At 66.2% G+C, this 21,213-nt stretch overlaps 2 protein-coding genes across 2 annotated transcripts; one reads left to right on the top strand and one right to left on the bottom strand.

The window, feature by feature from the left end:
- The first annotated feature begins 425 nt into the window (after positions 1-425).
- Positions 426-15,047, top strand: Gtpbp6 (GTP binding protein 6). Its single transcript, XM_077107799.1, has 10 exons — positions 426-822; positions 4,476-4,613; positions 5,220-5,290; positions 5,424-5,554; positions 7,284-7,354; positions 9,168-9,326; positions 11,613-11,821; positions 13,694-13,842; positions 14,120-14,272; positions 14,736-15,047. Exons 1-10 carry the CDS (start codon positions 462-464, stop codon positions 14,857-14,859), a joined length of 1,566 nt encoding a protein of 521 aa, XP_076963914.1. The 5' UTR covers positions 426-461; the 3' UTR covers positions 14,860-15,047.
- A 1,939-nt stretch (positions 15,048-16,986) lies between these two features.
- On the bottom strand, positions 16,987-20,313 carry Plcxd1 (phosphatidylinositol specific phospholipase C X domain containing 1). Its single transcript, XM_077107822.1, has 4 exons — positions 20,188-20,313; positions 18,975-19,130; positions 17,902-18,085; positions 16,987-17,821 (listed from the first exon to the last, which is right to left on the bottom strand). Exons 1-4 carry the CDS (start codon positions 20,251-20,253, stop codon positions 17,583-17,585), a joined length of 645 nt encoding a protein of 214 aa, XP_076963937.1. The 5' UTR covers positions 20,254-20,313; the 3' UTR covers positions 16,987-17,582.
- Positions 20,314-21,213: the final 900 nt, after the last annotated feature.

Below are 21,213 nucleotides of genomic sequence, written 5' to 3'. Positions count from 1 at the left end.
TGTTTCCTAAATTCCAACTCCGTGGCCAGGTATCCCCTCTGGCTGGACGGATCTCCCAACTCAAATCCCGGGCCTTTAGGGCTGGACTCTGCCCCCACCCCCACCCCCACCCCAGGCCGGACTTGAGGCCCTGAAGACGCCGCTGGGACCCCGGGGCGGGCCTGGAGCCTCCAGCCGACCTCGGGACCCCGGGGAGGGACAGGAGCCCCCAGTGGGCCTCCTGACGCCCGGGGAGGGACTCGAGCCCCCATCGCGGACCGCGGCGCAGAGCGCTGGGTAGCCGACCGCGCAGGCAGAGCTGGGCCGGGAGCGAACTCGGCTCTAACTGGCCCGCGCTCCGCTCGCCGCCCGCCCATCACGGGCACGTGATGCAGCGCGGCCAACAGGCAGCCCGTCAGAGAGCGACCCGACGCGCGGCTCGGCCCCGGTCCCCGCCCCTCCGCGGACGGCGCGGACGCGGGATGTGGGCCCTGCGGGCCGCCGTCCGCCCGGGGCTGCGACTCTTCCGTGGAGGCCGCGGCCGCCTGGTTTCCAGGGCCGCGCCGCCGCCGCCCTGCCCCGTGCGCGCGCTCGCCGCCACCGGCCGTTATGGCCCGGGGGACCGGGAGGGGCCGGGGAGCGCAGAGCGGAGTAAAGCGAATGGTCGGACCACACGCGCCGGAGAGGATGAGGAAGAGCCCGAAGACGAGGGGGAGGAGGAGGAGGAGGAGGAGGAGGAGGAGCTGCTCAGGAGCGACCCTCTGCTGCCGGCCGGGACCCAGCGCGTGTGCTTGGTTCACCCTGAGGTCAAGTGGGGAGCCGGGAAGCCGCAGCTGACCAGAGGTGACAGGGACCCGGCGAGAACACAGAGAAAGCGCTCAGATGGCCGAGGCGCTGGGGGCGGAGTCTGCGAGGGGCAGGGACCCAGAGGAAGCGCTGATAGGATCCAGGTTCCGGGAAGGCGGAACCTGCGAGGGGCGGGAACACAGCGGAAGCCCTCCTAGGGTGGAAGTGCCGGAGAGGCGGGGCCTCAGGGGTGGGGATCCAGGGGAAGCGCTCATAGGGTGGAAGTGCTGCGGGGGCGGGGCCTCAGAAGGGCAAGTGACCTAAGGGAAGTGCTCCGCACGGGGCCTGCGAGGGGCGGGAACACAGCGGAAGCCCTCATAGGGTGGAAGTGCCGGAGAGGCGGGGCCTCGGGGGCGGGGATCCAGGGGAAGCGCTCATAGGGTGGAAGTGCTGCGGAGGTGGGGCCTCAGGGGCGGGTACCCAGGGGAAGAGATCATAGGATGGAGATGCCGGGGAGGCGGGGCCTCAGAAGGGCAAGTGACCTAAGGGAAGTGCTCCGCACGGGGCCTGCGAGGGGCGGGAACACAGTGCAAGCGCTCATAGGGTGGAGGTGCCGGGGAGGCGGGGTCTCGGAGGGGCGGGGATCCAGGGGGAGCGCTCATAGGGTGGAGGTGCCGGGGAGGCGGGGTCTCAGAGGGGCGGGGATCCAGGGGGAGCGCTCATAGGGCGGAGGTGCCGGGGAGGCGGGGTCTCAGAGGGGCGGGGATCCAGGGGGAGCGCTCATAGGGTAGAGATGCCGGTATGGCCGGCCTGCGAGGGGCGGGAGCACAGTGGAAGCGCTCATAGGGCGGAGGGCCGGGAGCGGGGCCTCCAGAGGAGGAACCGAGGATGGAGCTGTAGGGGCACAGTCTTTGGGGGCGGGGACTCTGAGGGACCGGCGGTGGTGCTGGAGCACTGGCTTCTCTTGCAGCCCGACTGCGGACGCTGCTAGCAGGTTTGGGGTCAGGGTCACACCTGGTCCCCACACCCCCGAGGCACGAAGGTGTGCGACTGGAATGGCCAGTGGCCGGCAGTGCCTTTTGTTCCTGGGTATTGCCAGAGGGAGCACACAGATCTGGGGCCGTCTGCAAGGAGCTGGGCCCAAGGGAGGGTCTCAGGAGCACGTCCTGGGATCTCCCCACACGGGGCTGGCCACTGTAGCTGGGGACAGAGCTAGCCACACGGTCCTGTAGTCTTGTAGCACTTGGAATTTTCTCTCTATGGGCACTGGGTTTCCAGCAGGTGGTGGGCACCAAATAGTGGGACCTTGAAGTTGTTTGGGGGGACTTTAGATATGATTCATGTATTAACTATTTGGAAGAGCGCAGTTCCCAATAGCCACCACCTCTGTATAGTCCCAAAACATTCTTATCACCCCAAAAGGAGACCCCATGCCCATGAGTCACCCCCCCCCCCCAGCCCCTGGCAGCCTGGAATCCACTTCTCTGTCTGGGTTTGTCTGTTCTGGACCTGTCCTGTAGATGGACTCCTGCGGCAGCTGGACCTCGGTGTCCAGCTCCCCGCGGTGTGCCTGTGCCAAGGCCCATCCCAGCTACAGCTCACGTCAGCACCTCGCGTTCTGCTTGTCATCCACCCTGGACGCTGGCCCAGAACAGCGCTGCTGTGACCGCGAGCTGGGTCCTGTGGGCGCACACCTGGGTGGCACGCGGGTGCCACAGCCTTTGGCCAGGCCTCCTGGCAGGTGGCTGTGTGGAGAGGCTGCACGGCTGGTGCGGCGGGCTCCCTGCAGTGCTTCTGATGGGGCCGGGCTGGGGCCCCAGCGGGGATGGCGGGAAGAGGTGCCACCAGAGTGGGGGATGGACGGAAGGTCCCCGTCAGGTGGGGGCCAGGGCTGACCCCCCACGTGTCTGATCTGAGCCACCAAGAGGGCGAGGTGGGAAGACTGGAGACCCGGCCCCTCTTGGTGCAGAGGCTGGGGGACCCACTTATGGCCTCTGCTTAGCTGCCACTTGTCACTGAGTGTCCCTCTCCTTGGTGTCCTCACGTCCACCGGTGCCGTGAGTGGTGAGGACTGGCGGATCTAACCCTAACCCCTGAGTAGGGCACAGCGTGTCCTGAGGGGACCCCCTGCTGCGGCTCAGGGCTCAGCTGAGAGAATGTGCTATCAGGGGGCGCTCCTGGGCGTGGGGCCCAGGGGTGGTCCCCAGAGAGCTTGGGTGCTGTTACCTGAGAGGAATCGGCCTGCGAACGAGGAGTTGGTCCTGACCCATGGGGAGGAGCTGGGAGGGGCCCAGCTGTCTGGGCAGCTTAGGGGCAGCTTAGGTTGCGAGGGTCCTAAGCTGCTTGACACTGCACGGCAGGAACCCAGCTCCCCAGCCCTGGGGGCGGAGGCTGGACCAGGGTCCCAGGCTGAGCTCCCTGCACAGGCTCCAGGTGGCCCTGGGCTGGTGGCCCCTCCCTGCAGGTCTGCCTCCGTCTCCAGGGGGCTCTTTGCTGTGGATCTCTGTCTCCCACTCTTCCTGTCCTTTATAAAGAGGCCTGCCTAGGGTCCGCCTAGGAAGTAGCAGGGTTTCATGCTGAGTCTCCACTAATTACACTAACTGCACAGCGGACCCTCTTCTGAGTGTCCTGGTGGCCAGATAGGCCTAGGGTTCTCCATTCAATAGCCCTGACCCAGGCGGGGCTCGTCTCAGGGTCCTTCACCAACCACAACCTGCAGAGACCCTGTTGGCCAAGGAGGTCCATTCTGAGGTCCCCGCGGGCATGGCTTTGGGGGACAGGATGCCTCCCAGGAAGGCAGGAGGACTGTGGGGCGTAGCTGTGGGTACTTACTGCACCCTGACTGCAGACCCGCTGGGTGCCCTTCCCAAGCCCCAGGACGCAGGGGGAGCTGCTCTCAGAGCACCCCTGTCCTTGGAGCTCAGTGTCACCGGTGTCCCTGCCTCTGTCCGCCCCTCCTCCTGCCCTCTTGCTCTCCAGGAAATGAGAGAAGCCCCAGGCAGCGGCTGTGTTCAGCCCGGGTGCCCAGTGCCTTGTCCCAGGCTTCCTCAGCTCCCCGGGCAGCCCTGGGTCCTCCTGGACCCCCACTCACTGCCTGGGCCTGATGACCCACCCAGCCCCCTCTCGGGACGCTCCAGGAGCTCCGTCCACTCCCCCTGCCTCCCGGGTGGTCACTGCCTTTCCAAGGCCCTTCAGATCATCTGTCACATCATCCTGCACATGTCCTGAGCCCCTGGTGACACTGTCCTGGCAGGCCAGCAGGGGCAGCCAGTGGCCTCCATGAGTGTCACCCAGCCAGGCCAGCGCTGGCCCTGGGCCAGCTGGGAAAGAAGCTGCTTCTCGCCCACGGGGCTCACAGTCTGTCCCGAGAGTTCAGGGCCCACCCAGGGTCTCTGCACCCACCCGGGCTGTCGGGCAGCCTCAGGGGCATGCCACGGAGGCCATGCTGCACGTCCCAGGTCCAGCTGCATCTCCCTGAGTGAACCCACAGGGAGAGTGGCTGGTCCTGGTGACACAGTTTCCTTCCTGTGTCCCCCCACTGGTGCCGCACCTGGGGTCTCCCAGGAAGGAGCCCTGCTGCTCGCGAGTACACCGGGCACGGGGCGTCTTCTCGGACCGACCTCTCAGGGGTGGAAGGCAGGTGGACATGTCCTGGGTGGGTGTGGACGGGCCTGCTCCCTACCCTGAGGGTGGCTCCTCTGCTCCTACAGCCGAGTGGCAGGTGGCCGAAGCCCAGGCTCTGGTCCACACACTGGCTGGCTGGTCTGTGGTGGAGACTCTAGTGGTGTCCACCAAAACGCCTGAGAGGAAGCTCATCTTTGGCAAAGGGAACTTTGAGCACCTGACAGGTGAGTCCCTTGGGTGTGCCTCCGCTGTGTCTGCCAAGAGCGAGCAGGCAGGGTCCTGCAGGGGCCGGCTCCCTGGGGCCCGGGAAGGCGCCGGGCAGGTCTCAGGCGGGAGGGGACCGCGGAGGAGGAGGTTGAGGATGTCCCCCAGGCCTGTGCATGGGGCCCAGACGGGTCACGGTTGGATGAGTCACCTGGGGGTGGGGGGGCAGGTGGTGCCAGCAGATGGGGTAACCGCACCCGTGGCAGCTCCATGTGCCCTGGCAGCCCCAGCGCACCCTCCCTCCGACGTTGCACCACAGTCGCGGCCCTTTGTACCTCTGTCCGGCTCAGTTCCAGAGCTCCCCACTCCCCCTGAACCCACTCCTCCTGAAGCCGGCTGAGGCTGGGTGGGTGGTCCTATTGAACCAGAGCCTCAGACACCTCTGAGACGCTGCTGTGCGTGCGAAGGTGGTGTGTGGCTCGCCTGTGCACCTCCAGATGGTCCTGCAGTGCACTTGGGAATTCGCGGACCCGGCCAGCCGCTGTGCGTCCCACTGACGCGCTGCGAGGTGGGTCTGAGCCACACCCGGGAGCAGCGCTTCTGACAGGACCCTCTCTTGCCCTCAGAAAGAATCAGAGGGTCTCCAAAAATCACGTGCGTGTTCCTGAACGTGGAGAGGCTGTCCCCGCCCACCAAGGTACATCGGAGCAGCGTCCTGTCCCCACACCGGCCTCCGCAGCACATGGCCAGGGTGTCCCGCGGATCCCTCCGGAGGCCAGCCGCAGTGGCGGTCCCTCCGAACCCTCTCCCTGCCCACTTCTCCTTTCCAGAAAGAGCTGGAGGCCGCCTGGGGCGTGCGGGTGTTCGACCGCTTCACCGTGGTTCTGCACATCTTCCGCTGCCACGCGCGCACCACGGAGGCGCGGCTGCAGGTGGCGCTGGCCGAGATCCCGCTGCTCAGGTACCGCCACCTCCGGCTGACTGCCCGGGCCCCTCTGGGTCTAGCTGGTTTGTCACACAGGGGGGGGGCTCTGGGTCTAGCTGGTTTGTCACACAGGGGGAGGGCTCTGGGTCTAGCTGGTTTGTCACAGGGGGGAGGGCTCTGGGTCTAGCTGGTTTGTCACACAGGGGGGAGGGCTCTGGGTCTAGCTGGTTTGTCACACAGGGGGGGGCTCTGGGTCTAGCTGGTTTGTCACACAGGGGGGGGCTCTGGGTCTAGCTGGTTTGTCACTGGGGGGAGGGCTCTGGGTCTAGCTGGTTTGTCACACAGGGGGAGGGCTCTGGGTCTAGCTGGTTTGTCACACAGGGGGGAGGCTCTGGGTCTAGCTGGTTTGTCACACAGGGGGGGGGCTCTGGGTCTAGCTGGTTTGTCACACAGGGGGAGGGCTCTGGGTCTAGCTGGTTTGTCACACAGGGGGGAGGCTCTGGGTCTAGCTGGTTTGTCACACAGGGGGGAGGCTCTGGGTCTAGCTGGTTTGTCACACAGGGGGAGGGCTCTGGGTCTAGCTGGTTTGTCACACAGGGGGGAGGCTCTGGGTCTAGCTGGTTTGTCACACAGGGGGAGGGCTCTGGGTCTAGCTGGTTTGTCACACAGGGGGGGGCTCTGGGTCTAGCTGGTTTGTCACACAGGGGGGGGCTCTGGGTCTAGCTGGTTTGTCACAGGGGGGAGGCTCTGGGTCTAGCTGGTTTGTCACAGGGGGGGAGGCTCTGGGTCTAGCTGGTTTGTCACACAGGGGGGAGGCTCTGGGTCTAGCTGGTTTGTCACAGGGGGAGGCTCTGGGTCTAGCTGGTTTGTCACACAGGGGGGAGGGCTCTGGGTCTAGCTGGTTTGTCACACAGGGGGGAGGGCTCTGGGTCTAGCTGGTTTGTCACAGGGGGGAGGCTCTGGGTCTAGCTGGTTTGTCACACAGGGGGGAGGCTCTGGGTCTAGCTGGTTTGTCACACAGGGGGGAGGCTCTGGGTCTAGCTGGTTTGTCACAGGGGGGAGGCTCTGGGTCTAGCTGGTTTGTCACACAGGGGGGGGGCTCTGGGTCTAGCTGGTTTGTCACACAGGGGGGAGGGCTCTGGGTCTAGCTGGTTTGTCACACAGGGGGGAGGGCTCTGGGTCTAGCTGGTTTGTCACACAGGGGGGAGGCTCTGGGTCTAGCTGGTTTGTCACAGGGGGGAGGGCTCTGGGTCTAGCTGGTTTGTCACACAGGGGGGAGGCTCTGGGTCTAGCTGGTTTGTCACACAGGGGGGAGGCTCTGGGTCTAGCTGGTTTGTCACAGGGGGGAGGGCTCTGGGTCTAGCTGGTTTGTCACACAGGGGGGGGGCTCTGGATCTAGCTGGTTTGTCACAGGGGGGGGGCTCTGGATCTAGCTGGTTTGTCACACAGGGGGGAGGCTCTGGGTCTAGCTGGTTTGTCGGGGGGGGTGTGCTCTGGGTCTAGCTGGTTTGTCACTGGGGCATCAAGAGAAGAGAAGCAGCCTGCAGCTCGGCTCCGGGGGCGCCCTGTGCCTGCGCAGGCCCTCCACGTCCTCCCCCTGGGAGCCCCAGGTGTGGAGCGCCACCCCGTGGCAGGGGGGACCCACCACCCAGGGAGAGGCCCCCTCAGCGCTTCCCTCTCTGCGGTTAAAGCCCCTGCCGCTGCCTGGCTCTCCGGGAGGGACCCCAGTGCCCCAGCACCTAAGTGCGCCCTGTCTCCACACCAGGTCGAACCTGAAGAACGACGTGGCTGTCTCGGGCCGAGGCGGCGGGGGCTCCCGGTACATCATGGGGTCCGGTAAGAGCTGGCCTGGGGCGGGGCATGTCAGCGCAGCTCCCTCGGAAAGGGAGGCAGCCCTGGGAGACCCGGGGGGCTGCAGCGGGCCTGGTGTCACATCCGAGCAAATGTTATCTTCATCTCTGTCGCCGCCGTCACTGAGCACCACCCACAGTCTGTGGCCAGGCGCGGTGGCACGCACCCAGGGCCTGGGAGGGTGCGGCAGGAGGGTCGCGAGCTCAAAGCCAGCCTCCAGTGGCGAGGCCCTAGGCAACTCAAGACCCTGTCTCCAAATAGAATCCAAAATAGGGCTGGGGCGGGGCTCAGTGGTCGGCGGCCCCTGAGGTCGATCCGGGGCACCCCCAGCCAACCACGACAACAAAAAGAACAGTCTGTGCGGCTTCTGTCCTGATGGCCGCAAGTCCAGGAAGGAGGCGCCAGCCAACGCCTGCTGGGGACTGGTGCTGCATTGTGACCTGGCGGGGTACATCACGAGGCCAGTGCAAGGGACAGCCTGCTTTTAACCAAACAAAGGCATTCCCTTGACAGCGCGTTAACCCAGGAACACCCCGATGCACAAACGGACACATGCATTCACCCCACTAATATGAAGGGCTCATCCACTCCCCCACAAATGGATTAACCCACTGACCCGCGGACTGGCTAGTTCACTGATCTATAAATGCACTAATCCACAAAGGACGATCCCACTGATCCACAAATGGAGTGATCCATAAATAGACTAACCCCCGACCACAGATGAGCGCACTAACGCAGTGGGACTAACGCGTGAGCACACAGTCCTTATGTGGATTAATCCACTAATCCGTGAATGCACTAATCCACAAAGGACGATCCCACTGATCCACAAATGGAGTAATCCATTAATAGACTAACCCCCGACCACAAACAGATGAGCGCACTAACGCAGTGGGGACTAATGCGTGAGCACACAGTCTGCGAGTCCTTATGTGGATTAATCCACTAATCCGTGAATGCACTAATCCACAAACGAGGATCCCACTGATCCACAAATGGAGTGATCCATAAATAGACACCCCCGACCACAAACAGATGAGCGCACTAACGCAGTGGGGACTAATGCGTGAGCACACAGTCTGCGAGTCCTTATGTGGATTAATCCACTAATCCGTGAATGCACTAATCCACAAACGAGGATCCCACTGATCCACAAATGGAGTAATCCATTAATAGACTAACCCCCGACCACAGATGAGCGCACTAACGCAGTGGGACTAACGCGTGAGCACACAGTCCTTATGTGGATTGATCCACTAATCCGTGAGTGGACTAATCAGACTCCTCCGGTAACCCACGAGTGGATTAGTCCATTGTCCGCGTGGCCCATTCATCTCCCAGAGACCCCACCTCCAAACACAAGTAGCCACCGAGTTTGGCAGCTGGGTCTCCAGCACCCGAAATGCTGGGGACACGCACAGCCTAGTCCAGGCCATAGCCGTCTCTGGGCTGAGGTAACAATGACCCAGGATTGAGGGGCAGGGCAGGGACATGCGGGCCACGTTGACCCTATGGCATGTCATCCGAGGCGCCCCTCAGCTGGTTCCCCCCCCCCCCCCCCCGGGTAAAGGGAGCTGGCCGGTCCTGGGCGGAAAAGCTTTGGAGAAGCGCGGGGCCTCTGCAGAAGTGGGTGGGCGGGGCCCCTCTGAGAAGGCGCAGGCGCACTCGGCTCCTTCGCCAACCTCGCGCCTGCCCTTGCGCCTGCCCTTGCGCCTGCTCTCGCGCCTGCTCTCGCACCTGCTCTCGCACCTGCTCTCGCGCCTGCGCCTGACGCGCGCACCCTCCGATTCTGCAGGAGAGTCCTTCCTGCAGCTGCGGCAGCGCCTCCTGAGGGAGAAGGAGGTGAAGCTCCGGAGGGCCCTGGAGAGGCTGCGCAGCAAGAGGCAGCTCCTGCGGAGGCAGCGCACCAAGCGCGAGTTCCCGGTGGTCGCCGTGGTCGGGTACACGAACTGCGGTGAGGCGCCGCCCGCAGAGTGCGGCCTCGGCAGGGCAGGGCCCAGGCCCGGGTTCCGCCCCCCGCAGCGAAGGCCAGAGACAGCTGCGGGCAGCTCCGCGGAGACCCGAGCAGGACGCAGGGTCCGGCTCCCTGGTGGCTGCCCAGGACACGCCCGCGGCCAGCCCGCCATGTGCGCGCTGAGCACGCGGGAGGAGTCCAGTCCGCACCCGGGGCCCTGGGGTCCTGCCCGAGACGGGCAGCCAGTAAGGCCCAGGTGCCCCCGAGGCAGGTCCAGGGACCCGCCCAGTGGGGAGGCTGGTCACCAGGGGACACCGCAAAGCCACCTTCAGACCCAGTTCCTACACCATCCTCAAGACACCACTGCACCGTGCCAGGCCCGTGTGCACCACCCCACACCAGGTACACGAACCAGGTCCGTCCACACCATCCCACACCAGGTGCAAGAACCAGGTCCGTGTGCACCACCCCACACCAGGTACACGAACCCGGTCCGTCCGCACCACCCCACACCAGGTGCAGGAACCAGGCCCGTGTGCACCACCCCACACCAGGTGCACGAACCAGGTCCGTCCACACCACCCCACACCAGGTGCAGGAACCAGGCCCTTGTGCACCACCCCACACCAGGTGCACGAACCAGGCCCTTGTGCACCACCCCACACCAGGTGCAGGAACCAGGCCCGTCCGCACCACCCCACACCAGGTGCAGGAACCAGGCCCGTGTGCACCACCCCACACCAGGTGCAGGAACCAGGCCCGTGTGCACCACCCCACACCAGGTGCAGGAACCAGGCCCGTCCGCACCACCCCACACCAGGTGCAGGAACCAGGCCCTTGTGCACTACCCCACACCAGGTGCAGGAACCAGGTCCGTCCACACCACCCCACACCAGGTGCAGGAACCAGGTCCGTCCACACCACCCCACACCAGGTGCACGAACCAGGTCCGTCCACACCAGGTGCACGAACCAGGCCCGTGTGCACCACCCCACACCAGGTGCAGGAACCAGGCCCTTGTGCACCACCCCACACCAGGTGCAGGAACCAGGCCCTTGTGCACCACCCCACACCAGGTGCACGAACCAGGTCCGTCCACACCACCCCACACCAGGTGCACGAACCAGGCCCTTGTGCACCACCCCACACCAGGTGCAGGAACCAGGCCCGTCCGCACCACCCCACACCAGGTGCACGAACCAGGCCCGTCCGCACCACCCCACACCAGGTGCAGGAACCAGGCCCGTGTGCACCACCCCACACCAGGTGCAGGAACCAGGCCCGTCCGCACCACCCCACACCAGGTGCAGGAACCAGGCCCTTGTGCACCACCCCACACCAGGTGCAGGAACCAGGTCCGTCCACACCACCCCACACCAGGTGCAGGAACCAGGTCCGTCCACACCACCCCACACCAGGTGCAGGAACCAGGTCCGTCCACACCAGGTGCACGAACCAGGCCCGTGTGCACCACCCCACACCAGGTGCAGGAACCAGGCCCTTGTGCACCACCCCACACCAGGTGCAGGAACCAGGCCCTTGTGCACCACCCCACACCAGGTGCAGGAACCAGGCCCGTCCGCACCACCCCACACCAGGTGCACGAACCAGGCCCGTCCACACCACCGCACACCAGGTGCACGAACCAGGTCCGTCCGCACCACCCCACACCAGGTGCATGAACCAGGTCCGTGTGCACCACCCCACACCAGGTGCACGAACCAGGCCCTTGTGCACCACCCCACACCAGGTGCAGGAACCAGGCCCGTCCGCACCACCCCACACCAGGTGCAGGAACCAGGCCCTTGTGCACCACCCCACACCAGGTGCAGGAACCAGGCCCGTCCGCACCACCCCACACCAGGTGCACGAACCAGGCCCGTCCACACCACCCCACACCAGGTGCACAAACCAGGCCCGTCCACACCACCTCCCTCCACACCAGGTCCGTCCACCCCACCCCCCTCCACACCAGGCCCGTCCACCCCACCCCCCTCCACACCAGGCCCGTCCACCCCACCCCCCTCCACACCAGGTCCGTTCACCCCACCCCCCTCCACACCAGGCTCTACCCGTCACCTCCACCTGCACCACCACCCTCCTGGCTGCACGTGACCCCGGGCTAGTCCTGTACCTTCCCTCTCTGGCCACCAGGGTCGCTGAGGAACTGGCACCCAGGGCCTGGGTAAACTGGATCTTGCTGCCCCTGCCAGGGCCGGGTCTCGGGGTGGACAGGGCCTGTGGCCAGGCCAGGGACCTCATGTGTGTGTCCTGTGCCTCCCCCAGGGAAAACCACGCTGATCAGGGCCCTGACCGGTGACGAGGCCGCGCAGCCTCGGGACCAGCTGTTTGCCACACTGGACATCACGGCCCATGCAGGATCCCTGCCCTCGCGCATGACCGTCCTCTACATGGACACCATCGGCTTCCTCTCCCAGCTGCCCCACGGCCTGATCGAGTCCTTCTCTGCCACCCTGGAGGATGTGGCCCACTCGGTGAGTCGGGTGGCCTTGTGGACAAGACCCATGACAACCCCCGGGGGCCAGGCCTCTCCGTAGGACATGACCCTCCAGCTCCAGCAGGAGTCCCTGGGCCTCCTCAGGGGACAGAAACCACAGGAGTCCAGCTCCCCCAGCCTGGAGGGCAGAGGCTGGACCAGGGGTCACAGGCTCCAGGGAGGCTCCTCCTGCCTGTCCAGCTCCTGGGGCCAGGCACGGAGGTGAGTGGACGAGCGTCTGCAGGACGGGCAGCGTGACTGGTGGCGCAGCCAGGAACCTCCCATGCAAACCGTCTCGCGGTCCAGCCCGGCTGGGTGGACTGTCCCCACCCGTGGGCCACGCTTCTCCTGGAGAAGTTGCAGAAGTCACAGTGACCTCACGGAGGCCCAGGCTGTGCGCGGGGGCCAGGGCAGGGCGGCGGCCAGTCTCCACGGGCAGCTCCTCGTTCTGGGGCCCGGGAGGCCAGGCCAGTCACTGAGCGGCTGCTCTCCCTCCAAGGAGATGGGGTGCTGGCGGGCGGTGACCCAGGCACAGGAGCTAGGAAGCCTGTGTCCACCTCGGACATGTCCTGGCCTCCAGCAGCCCTGTCCTGGGGGTCAGGGCCACCCCCACTGCCACCTTCCTAGGCGGTGGTGCCCTGGAGCCCCTCCTGGGCCGCCCATGGGCAGGTGAGCATGACCCCCGAGCCCCGTCCCCAGCCTGTTGCGTGTTTTATTAGAGACGGGGTCTCCTTGAGCTGCTCAGGGCTCCCCTTTACCCCCTGACCATGTGGCCTGTCCACTGGAAGTGGGAACGGCAGCCCCCTGACCATGTGGCCTGTCCACAGGCAGCTGGGGACGTCAGCCCCCTGACCATGGACCTGTCCACAGGCCGGTGGGAACGGCAGCCCCCTGACCATGTGGCCTGTCCACAGGCAGCTGGGGACGGCAGCCCCCTGACCATGGACCTGTCCACAGGCCGGTGGGAACGGCAGCCCCCTGACCATGTAGCCTGTCCACTGGAGGTGGGAACGGCAGCCCCCTGACCATGTGGCCTGTCCACAGGCAGCTGGGGACGGCAGCCCCCTGACCATGGACCTGTCCACAGGCCGGTGGGGACGTCAGCCCTGCAGCCCCCTGACCATGTGCCTGTCCACAGTCAGGTGGGGACAGCAGCCCCCTGACCATGTACCTGTCCACTGGAGGTGGGAATGGCAGCCCCCTGACCATGTGCCTGTCCACAGTCAGGTGGGGACAGCAGCCCCCTGACCATGTAGCCTGTCCACTGGAGGTGGGAATGGCAGCCCCCTGACCATGTGCCTGTCCACAGTCAGGTGGGGACAGCAGCCCCCTGACCATGTACCTGTCCACTGGAGGTGGGAACGGCAGCCCCCTGACCATGTGCCTGTCCACAGTCAGGTGGGGACAGCAGCCCCCTGACCATGTAGCCTGTCCACTGGAGGTGGGAATGGCAGCCCCCTGACCATGTGCCTGTCCACAGTCAGGTGGGGACAGCAGCCCCCTGACCATGTACCTGTCCACTGGAGGTGGGAACGGCAGCCCCCTGACCATGTGCCTGTCCACAGTCAGGTGGGGACAGCAGCCCCCTGACCATGTAGCCTGTCCACTGGAGGTGGGAATGGCAGCCCCCTGACCATGTGCCTGTCCACAGTCAGGTGGGGACAGCAGCCCCCTGACCATGTACCTGTCCACTGGAGGTGGGAATGGCAGCCCCCTGACCATGTGCCTGTCCACAGTCAGGTGAGGACAGCAGCCCCCTGACCATGTAGCCTGTCCACTGGAGGTGGGAACGGCAGCCCCCCGACAATGTGCCTGTCCACAGTCAGGTGGGGACGGAAGTCCCCTGACCCGTGGCCTCCCTGTCCACCAGGATCTCATTGTGCACGTGAGAGACGTCAGCCACCCCGAGACGGAGCTGCAGAAAGTCAGCGTCCTGTCTGCCCTGCGGGGCCTGGGCCTGCCCGCCCCTCTGCTGGACTCCGTGGTGGAAGTGCACAACAAGGTGGATCTGGTCCCGGGGTGAGTGGGCCGCGCTGCACCCGCAGGCTTCTCCTGCCCTGGACATCCCTGTTGGGGAGGTGAACTATGGTGGACTGTGGCTTTCCCACGAGGGACAGACGTGTCCATCCCCCAGTGCTGGTAAGGGCCATTGGCATCCAGCCTCCCGTGACACTGGTGGCAGTGGCCTTTCCTGCGGAAGTGACTTGGTCCCATGAGGAGCACCCAGGCTGGGCCCCTGGGTGGGGCCTGACCTCTGCAGCTGCCCCAGGGCTGACAGTGTGCTGGCCTCTCTCAGGTACCGGCCCCCAGACCCGAGCGCAGTGGCCGTGTCCGCCCTCCTGGGGCAGGGGCTGGAGGAGCTGAGGGCGGGCCTGGAGGAGGCCGTGCTGAGAGCCACCGGGAGGCAGGTGCTCACCCTGCGCATCAAGCTGGCCGGGCCGCAGCTCAGGTGAGGGACCCGGGTCTGCCCCGGACGGCGGTGGCCTGGGCCTTGCACGTGGCCACTTCTAGCTGCCTCCGTGCACAGAAGGGTGGGTAGTGGGCGTGGCCACTTCTAGCTGCCTCCCTGCACAGAAGGGTGGGTAGTGGGCGTGGCCACTTCTAGCTGCCTCCCTGCACAGAAGGGTGGGTAGTGGGCGTGGCCACTTCTAGCTGCCTCCCTGCACAGAAGGGTGGGTAGTGGGCGTGGAAGTCCATGCTGAGGCTGGCATGTGCATACAGCAGGTGCTGAAGCTGTGCTCACTCAGGTCACCGGGCTGAGCGTCCTGTCCACCTCCACTGTGCGCGGGCCTCCAGCAGCCCTCTCCTGGGGGCGGAGGAGCCGCTCCCACCACCACCTTCCGGGGCTGGGGAGCGCTGGGGGCAGTGGGGAGAGGTGGGCTGGACTTCAGAGATGGCCTCTCTGCCCCCAGCTGGCTTTACAAGGAGGCCACGGTGCAGCAGGTGGACGTGCTGCCTGAGGCGGGGGCAGCCCACGTGAAGGTCATCATCAGCAACGCGGCCTATGGCAAGTTCCGGAAGCTCTTCCCAGGATGAACCTGCCTGCGCTGGGCCCTTGTGGCTTCCGAACTGGAAACAAGTGGCCGCAGCCTCGCTGGCTGGACCCCCACCCCGTCCACGGCCGAGCAGGGCTGGCGGTCGGCCCAGCCTGCACCCCTGCAGCAGCTGGTCAGCCTGTGGTGTCCCTGCTGCTATTAAAGTCCATGTCGGGTGTGTGAACAGCATCGCTCGCTGCTGGGGTGCTTGCTGGGACAGTGGCCAGTAGGGGGCAGGGCCGCTTCCGTGTCCAGCCGCGTGTTCGGGCGCACAGCGGCCTTGTGATGGAAGGCCCTCATGCTGGAGGGGTCATCAGGGGCCCCAAGCAGGAAGGAGGAGGGCAGCCGGCCGCTGGAGGGGGAGGAGTCTGCAGAAGGTGGGAGGAGCCTGCAGGAGTGGGAGGAGGCAGCCTGAGGCGGGAGTAGGCTGTGGGAGGAGTCTGTGAGAGGTGGGAGGAGCCTATGGGAGTGGGAGGAGGCAGCCTGAGACGGGAGGAGGCTGTGGGAGGAGTCTGGGAGGTGGGAGGAGTCTGGATGGGGGAGGAGTCTGAGAGGTGGGAGGAGCCTGTGGGAGGTGGGAAGAGTCTGGATGGGGGAGGAGTCTGGATGGGGGTGGAGTCTGTGGGAGGGTTCAGGCGACCCTGGGAAGGGCGCGCTCCCAGAAAGGGCCTGTAATCCCACCTTTGCTGGGCAGCTGGGTCCAGCTGTGGGTCCTGCTCAGTCCATCAAGAACCTCCCACCCTGGCCATCTGGTCTCCTGATACCTGCCCAGCTCCTGTCCCCCAGCTGACCTGCAGGTGCCCAGGGTCTTAGCACACTCCTCACTCTAGCCTCCTTAGCCCAGCGGGGGCTGTTCCCAGACCCTGAGGATGGGAAGAGCTGGGGGTCTCTGTTCCAGGTGAGAGGAGGGGGCCTCCCTGAGCCCAGGGCAGAGGATGGGGGTCTCTGTGATCCAGGGAGAGGAGGGGCCTCCCTGAGCCCAGGGCCGAGGCTGGAGGTCTCGGAGTCCCAGGGACAGGGCCTGGGCTTCTCGGGGCACAGGGCAGGACCCCACCCCAGCACCAGCCTCTCGCAGGCTCCTCTGTCCCCGAGTCTGGCACCACAGTCACCCGTGTTTGGCTCCTTTAATTGTCCTCAAGGGTGGACTAACCCTGAACAGTGGCTCCTGAGACAGGAAATGACGCCCTTGTGACCTGGGCATCCGAGGGCTGACCCGGGGTGCTTGGTGGCGGGGAGGGGCCAGGCAGCGCTGGGATGTGCCCAGAGCTGGTCCTGCTGTGCCGCGTCTCGGCCGTGACAGGTGACCACAAAGCGCGAGCAGCTTCCCCTGGAAGCCACCCTGTGGGTCCCAAGTGCGGCAGGCTTCGCGGACCAGGGCGCCGTTTCCAGACGGTCCTGAACACCCGGGTCTGCGCCTTCTGTGGCGGCAGGACGGCCCGTAACGGGTGCCGTGACGCGTCGTGGGCATCGAGATGGCCAGGGAACTCCGGCTCTGCGGGGCTGCGGGCAGGCTGCAGGGCCAGGCCTCTCGGCCACCTGCGGGGTTTAAAGGGACCTGGGACCGGGAGGTGGCACCCCAGCCACAGCAGCTGCGGGAGGTCCAGGTTGACCCAGTCCCGGGCACCTGCAGGGCCAGCGCCTAGGGAGCCCCCAGCCTTGCCCGGGCCTGCGCAGGGGACAGGAGGCTGGGAAACAGCCCGGGTGGGCTCCTTCGTGCCCAGGGCCTCCGGCAGCGGGTGCCCACCAGGAGGGTCTAGGAAATGCTGGCCCTGGAGAAGCCTGCGGGGTGGGGGTCTCAGGAGCCTCTGACCTCTGGGGACAGTGCCCCCCGGGCTGCAAGGCCAGGTGCCCGAGCTCCAGGATGCAGAGAGCAGAATACAGACCAGACCACCTGTGACACTGTGGGGCCAGCAGACGCAGGACCGCCCGTGACACTGTGGGGCCAGCAGACGCAGGACCGCCCGTGACACTGTGGGGCCAGCAGACGCAGGACCGCCCGTGACACTGTGGGGCCAGCAGACGCAGGACCGCCTGTGACACTGTGGGGCCAGCAGACGCAGGACCGCCCACTGGCCACCCCTCAGCTGGCCAAAGCAAGGTGGACCAGGGTCCCCAGGAGCCTGCTGCCCGGGGAAAGGGCGATGTCAGAGTGAGGTGAGAGCCAGGCCATGTGTTGACCACTGCAAGAGGGTCTCTGCACAGGTCCCCACCCCATCTGTCCAGGGGACGTCCACTCTTGGAAGCGGGGACTTTCTAAAGCACAGGGTGAGGAGGCGCTGACCCCTCTCCTAGCATCCGCACCCTGCACAGGCCATGCTGCCGGTTGGGTTGAGTAGGCCTCGGTGACCAGGGCACACCGCTGGACGCATCCCCGTGGTCATGGCTGACCAGGGTGCACCCACTGGCCTATCCCAACAGTCATGGTTGACCACAGGCACATTCGTTGGAGCCATCCCATGGTCGCGGCTGACCAGGGTTCACCCGCTGGACCCATCCCAGTTGTCATCGTTGACCACAGACAAATCTGCTGGACCCGTCACGATGGCCATGCCCATGAGCACATCCATGGCTGACCAGGGCACTTCCGTTGGACCCACCCCATGGTCGTCCCTGACCACAGGCGCATCCCTTGGATTGAGGTCTTCTCGCGGGATCTGGAGCAGCGCCTTCCCAGCCTGGGTCAGGGCTGCCCCCGGGCTGCCGCCGGCTGACCCCAGGGGACCCTCAGCCCCACAGCAGCTTCTGGTTGAGCCCGATGACGTCGCCGACGAAGCTGTCGGCGCCCACGAAGTCGCCGGCGATGATGTTGGTGCAGCGGGCGCCGGGCCCCGGGCACTGCTCGCGGACCCAGGCGCCGAGCGCGGACAGGCTGGACAGGGTCACCTCCTTCAGGGACCCGGCCGGGTGCGCCAGCACGTACTCCAGGTTCTCGGTGAGGTTGGTGCCGGCCACGAACAGGCCCCCTGCGGGACACGAGCGTGAGGGGAGGCCGGCCAGGCGCCTCCTTGACCGTCCCCTCCGTGGGCCTGGGCGGGCCTCCTACCCGGGCGGCCGCAGCTCTTCATGTCCTCCAGGTAGCGGATCAGGGCCTCCGACTTCACCTTGTTGCCCCACCAGTAGGGGATTCCCGGCCACAGCTCCGGGTGCCGCCGCACCGAGGCCTCGTCCTCGTAGGACAGCAGGACCTGCTGGCCCCGCGCCCACAGCTGCCGCAGCGTGGGCAGCTCCTGCAAGGGACGGGGTCACTGCGGTGCCGGGTGAGGGGGCCTGGGGCTGGGTGGCGCCGCCCGGCACTGTGCCTCTGAGGTGACGCCGGCTTAGTGTCCCGGGGCCCTGAGACCCAGGAGGGCGCCTGCAGGGACCCGGGGCCCTGAGACCAGGAGGGCGCCTGCAGGGACCCGGGGCCCTGAGACCAGGAGGGCGCCTGCAGGGACCCGGGGCCCTGAGACCAGGAGGGCGCCTGCAGGGACCCGGGGCCCTGAGACCCAGGAGGGCGCCTGCAGGGACTGGCCCGGATGCAGGACCCGGGGCCCTGAGACCAGGAGGGCGCCTGCAGGGACTGGCCCGGATGCAGGACCTACTACAGCTGGCCCCTGGCTGTGCTGAGGGTGACTGGGTCCCCAGCCCGCGCTCCAAGCCCCCACCCGGGACCTACTGGGACGGCTTTGCGGGTCTCATCAGCTGCATGGGGTCACTCTGGAGGGGCCGGGCCCTAATCCCGAGACGGGTGCCCTGTGCTGTCAAAGGGGGTGTTGGGCACAGACACATGGGATGCCAGGGCCGCAGGACACCCCCAGCAGCTGGAGGGTGGCCGCATCCTCTCTGGACCCCAGTCAGCACCGGGGCTGGCCTCTGGCCTCCGGGCTGCGTCTCATGTCCTGAGCCCCAGGTCGGTGCCAGGTCACGGCACCAAGACCCATGCAAGTGCCCGGCGGGTGACAGACCCTCGCGTTGCTGCCCGCTCGCCCCAGAGGCCACCCCTGCCAGGCTGCCCGGCCCCCCTCACAGGGAAGCAAGAAGGCCCTGGTAACCAGCTGTCCCCGCCAGACCAGACACACACACCGAGCCCTGGACACAGTGCCCAGGAGAGCCCTGGGGCACAGGCACCCTCCTCACCCCTCGGGGGCACAGCATGTCCCCAAAGATGTTCTTGATGCAGGCCACCAGGTACTCATGCAGGTCCTCCGTCATCCCCTCGAAGTTCCTGCAGGCCAGGATGACCACCTCCCGGGGGTGCTGCTCCAGCCACTCGGAGATCTCCGTGAGGGTGTCCTGGGTGAGGGGCCAGGGCTCAGTCCAGCCCAGGGGGCAGCCGGGCCAGGGGCCTCCTGGGAGGTGTGCCTCCTCTGCTGCAGACGGGAGGCCAGGTCTGGCCACCTGATGGACCTGCACACAGCCTCCCAGGAGGGGGACGGAGGGCAGCCAGCAGGAGGGAGGGTGGCCAGGCACAGGAGGGCATGCACGGTCCTGTGTGCACGGACACGTGTGTTCACGGGTGTGAGTGCACACGGAGCGTATCTGTCCACAGGTGTTTGTATCCATGTCTGTGCACATGCCTGTATGTGCGTGTTGTGTGCCTGCACATCTATGTGTGCGTGTCAGCACATGTGAATCTGGATCAGTGTGCTGCCCTGTGTTCACGCTTACACAAACGCCTAGGTGTCCATCTGCATGGCACGTGCAGGGCGTATCTGTGTGTCTTCGTGCACGTGTGTTTGTGCATGTGTGTGTGCGCACGTACGCTGGGTGTCTGCATTTCTGCGTGTGTCACATGCGTGTGTACACGTGTGCAGGTGTCTGTGTACAAGCACACTCCAAACACAAGCCTCTGTGAGTCAGAGGTGTGGGGTCCCAAGGCTCCCGGCGTGAGCCAGGCCAACGGTGCAAGTGACCCAGAGTAGGTGCTTCTGGACTGGGAGCCCGGGGTGCAGTGGGGACACGGGGTGGGGACACGGGGAACAGCCGCAGCTTTGGGAGGACGCAGCTTGCCCAAAGCCTGGGCATCCGGGAAGACCATGGATTCGGAAAGCCTAACGGGGTCTGGGGGCCGGTTCCACCCACTTTGCAAACGTGGGGAGTCTGGGAAGCCTGGGGCCACGGAGCCGGGAGACCGCCGAGCCCAGGGGCGCTGTGCAGGCTACCTCCGAGGTCTGGCCACCTGATGGACCTGCACGTGGCTGCCCCGCCCCTTGGGTGTCCTGCGCCGCCCCCTGGCCTGCACGTGGCTGCCCCGCCCCTTGGACAGGTGTCCTCCTGCGCCGCCCCCTGGCCTGCACGTGGCTGCCCCGCCCCTGGCAGCCGACCTCCTGCCCACCAGGCCGCTGAGTACCTCCACCAGCGCCGTCGTGTACACCATGTGTACGAAGTGCAGGTTCTTCTCCGAGCCCTCCAGCATGTGCGCGACGCGCAGGTCCAGGTACCGCACCCCGGCGTCCAGCTGCTGCGTGACGTCCAGCGCCTGCCGAGGGACGCCCGTCGTCTCTGCCCGGGCCAGTGGCCGCTCCCTCCTGGGCGAGTGACCCTGTCCCTGGGCTCAGGAGGCGCTGAGGTTGCGCACAGTCTGGGGACCCCGCTGGGTGTCTGCTGAACCGCCAGCCGCACGCGGGGCCAGAGCTGCCCGGGCCCCACCCTGGGGAGACCTGCTCTGGGGTGAGCAGCCTCCGCTGCACAGTCAGAGCCACCGCAGCCCTGACGCTGGTCTCTGGGACCTCCGGCAGTCACGGTCACCCTGGTCCCAACAGTCTCTGGGAAGGGGCTCCACTAGGGGCGCATGCCCCACAGCCCTGGGTCCCCCCAGCCCTTGGCACCCCCAGTCAGGATGCAGGACGCTCAGCTGGACGCCAGACAGAGAGTGGGAGGGCCATGCAGTGGGAGTGGACAGCCCTCGGGCAGCAGAGGATGACCACCAGAGGACAGGTGTGGGGGGACGCCCCCCTGCAGGGCCACTGTCTGCAGCTCCCTGACAGGGTGGGGGACACCCCCCGAGGGCCACTGTCTGCAGACCCCTGGCAGGGTGGGGGACACCCCCCTGAGGGTCACTGGAGACCCCTGGCCGGATGAGGAGACGCCCCCTGCAGGCTCTGACCCCTGACAGGTGCTCCTGCTGCCCCATGGTCACTAAGACGCAGAAACAGCACATTCAACAGGACAGAGCTGGATGTTGGGGCCAGAGGAGACAGCTTCGGCCCTGGAGCAGGTAAGAGACCCCCCCACACACACACCTGCCCTGGAGCAGGGAAGAGACCCCCCACACACACCTGCCCTGGAGCAGGTAAGAGACCCCCCACACACACACCTGCCCTGGAGCAGGGAAGAGACCACACACACACCTGCCCTGGAGCAGGGAAGAGACACC

Source organism: Callospermophilus lateralis, chromosome Y, assembly GCF_048772815.1.
Source record: "Callospermophilus lateralis isolate mCalLat2 chromosome Y, mCalLat2.hap1, whole genome shotgun sequence".
NCBI classification, from domain to species: Eukaryota; Metazoa; Chordata; class Mammalia; order Rodentia; family Sciuridae; genus Callospermophilus; species Callospermophilus lateralis.
The sequence above is the reverse complement of the archived record's forward strand: the minus strand, read 5'-3'. Positions and strand labels throughout refer to the sequence as shown.

Excerpts from the sequence above, each read along its gene's own strand:
- Gtpbp6 (XM_077107799.1), top strand. The coding sequence starts at position 462 with ATGTGGGCCCTGCGGGCCGCCGTCCGCCCGGGGCTGCGACTCTTCCGT. Across the intron at positions 5,555-7,283 it reads GCCGAGATCCCGCTGCTCAG|GTCGAACCTGAAGAACGACG; the intron begins GTACCGCCACCT and ends TCTCCACACCAG. Across the intron at positions 9,327-11,612 it reads GGTCGGGTACACGAACTGCG|GGAAAACCACGCTGATCAGG; the intron begins GTGAGGCGCCGC and ends TGCCTCCCCCAG.
- Plcxd1 (XM_077107822.1), bottom strand. The coding sequence starts at position 20,253 with ATGCTGGAGGGCTCGGAGAAGAACCTGCACTTCGTACACATGGTGTAC. Across the intron at positions 18,086-18,974 it reads ACATGCTGTGCCCCCGAGGG|GAGCTGCCCACGCTGCGGCA; the intron begins GTGAGGAGGGTG and ends CGTCCCTTGCAG. Across the intron at positions 17,822-17,901 it reads GAAGAGCTGCGGCCGCCCGG|GGGGCCTGTTCGTGGCCGGC; the intron begins GTAGGAGGCCCG and ends CGTGTCCCGCAG.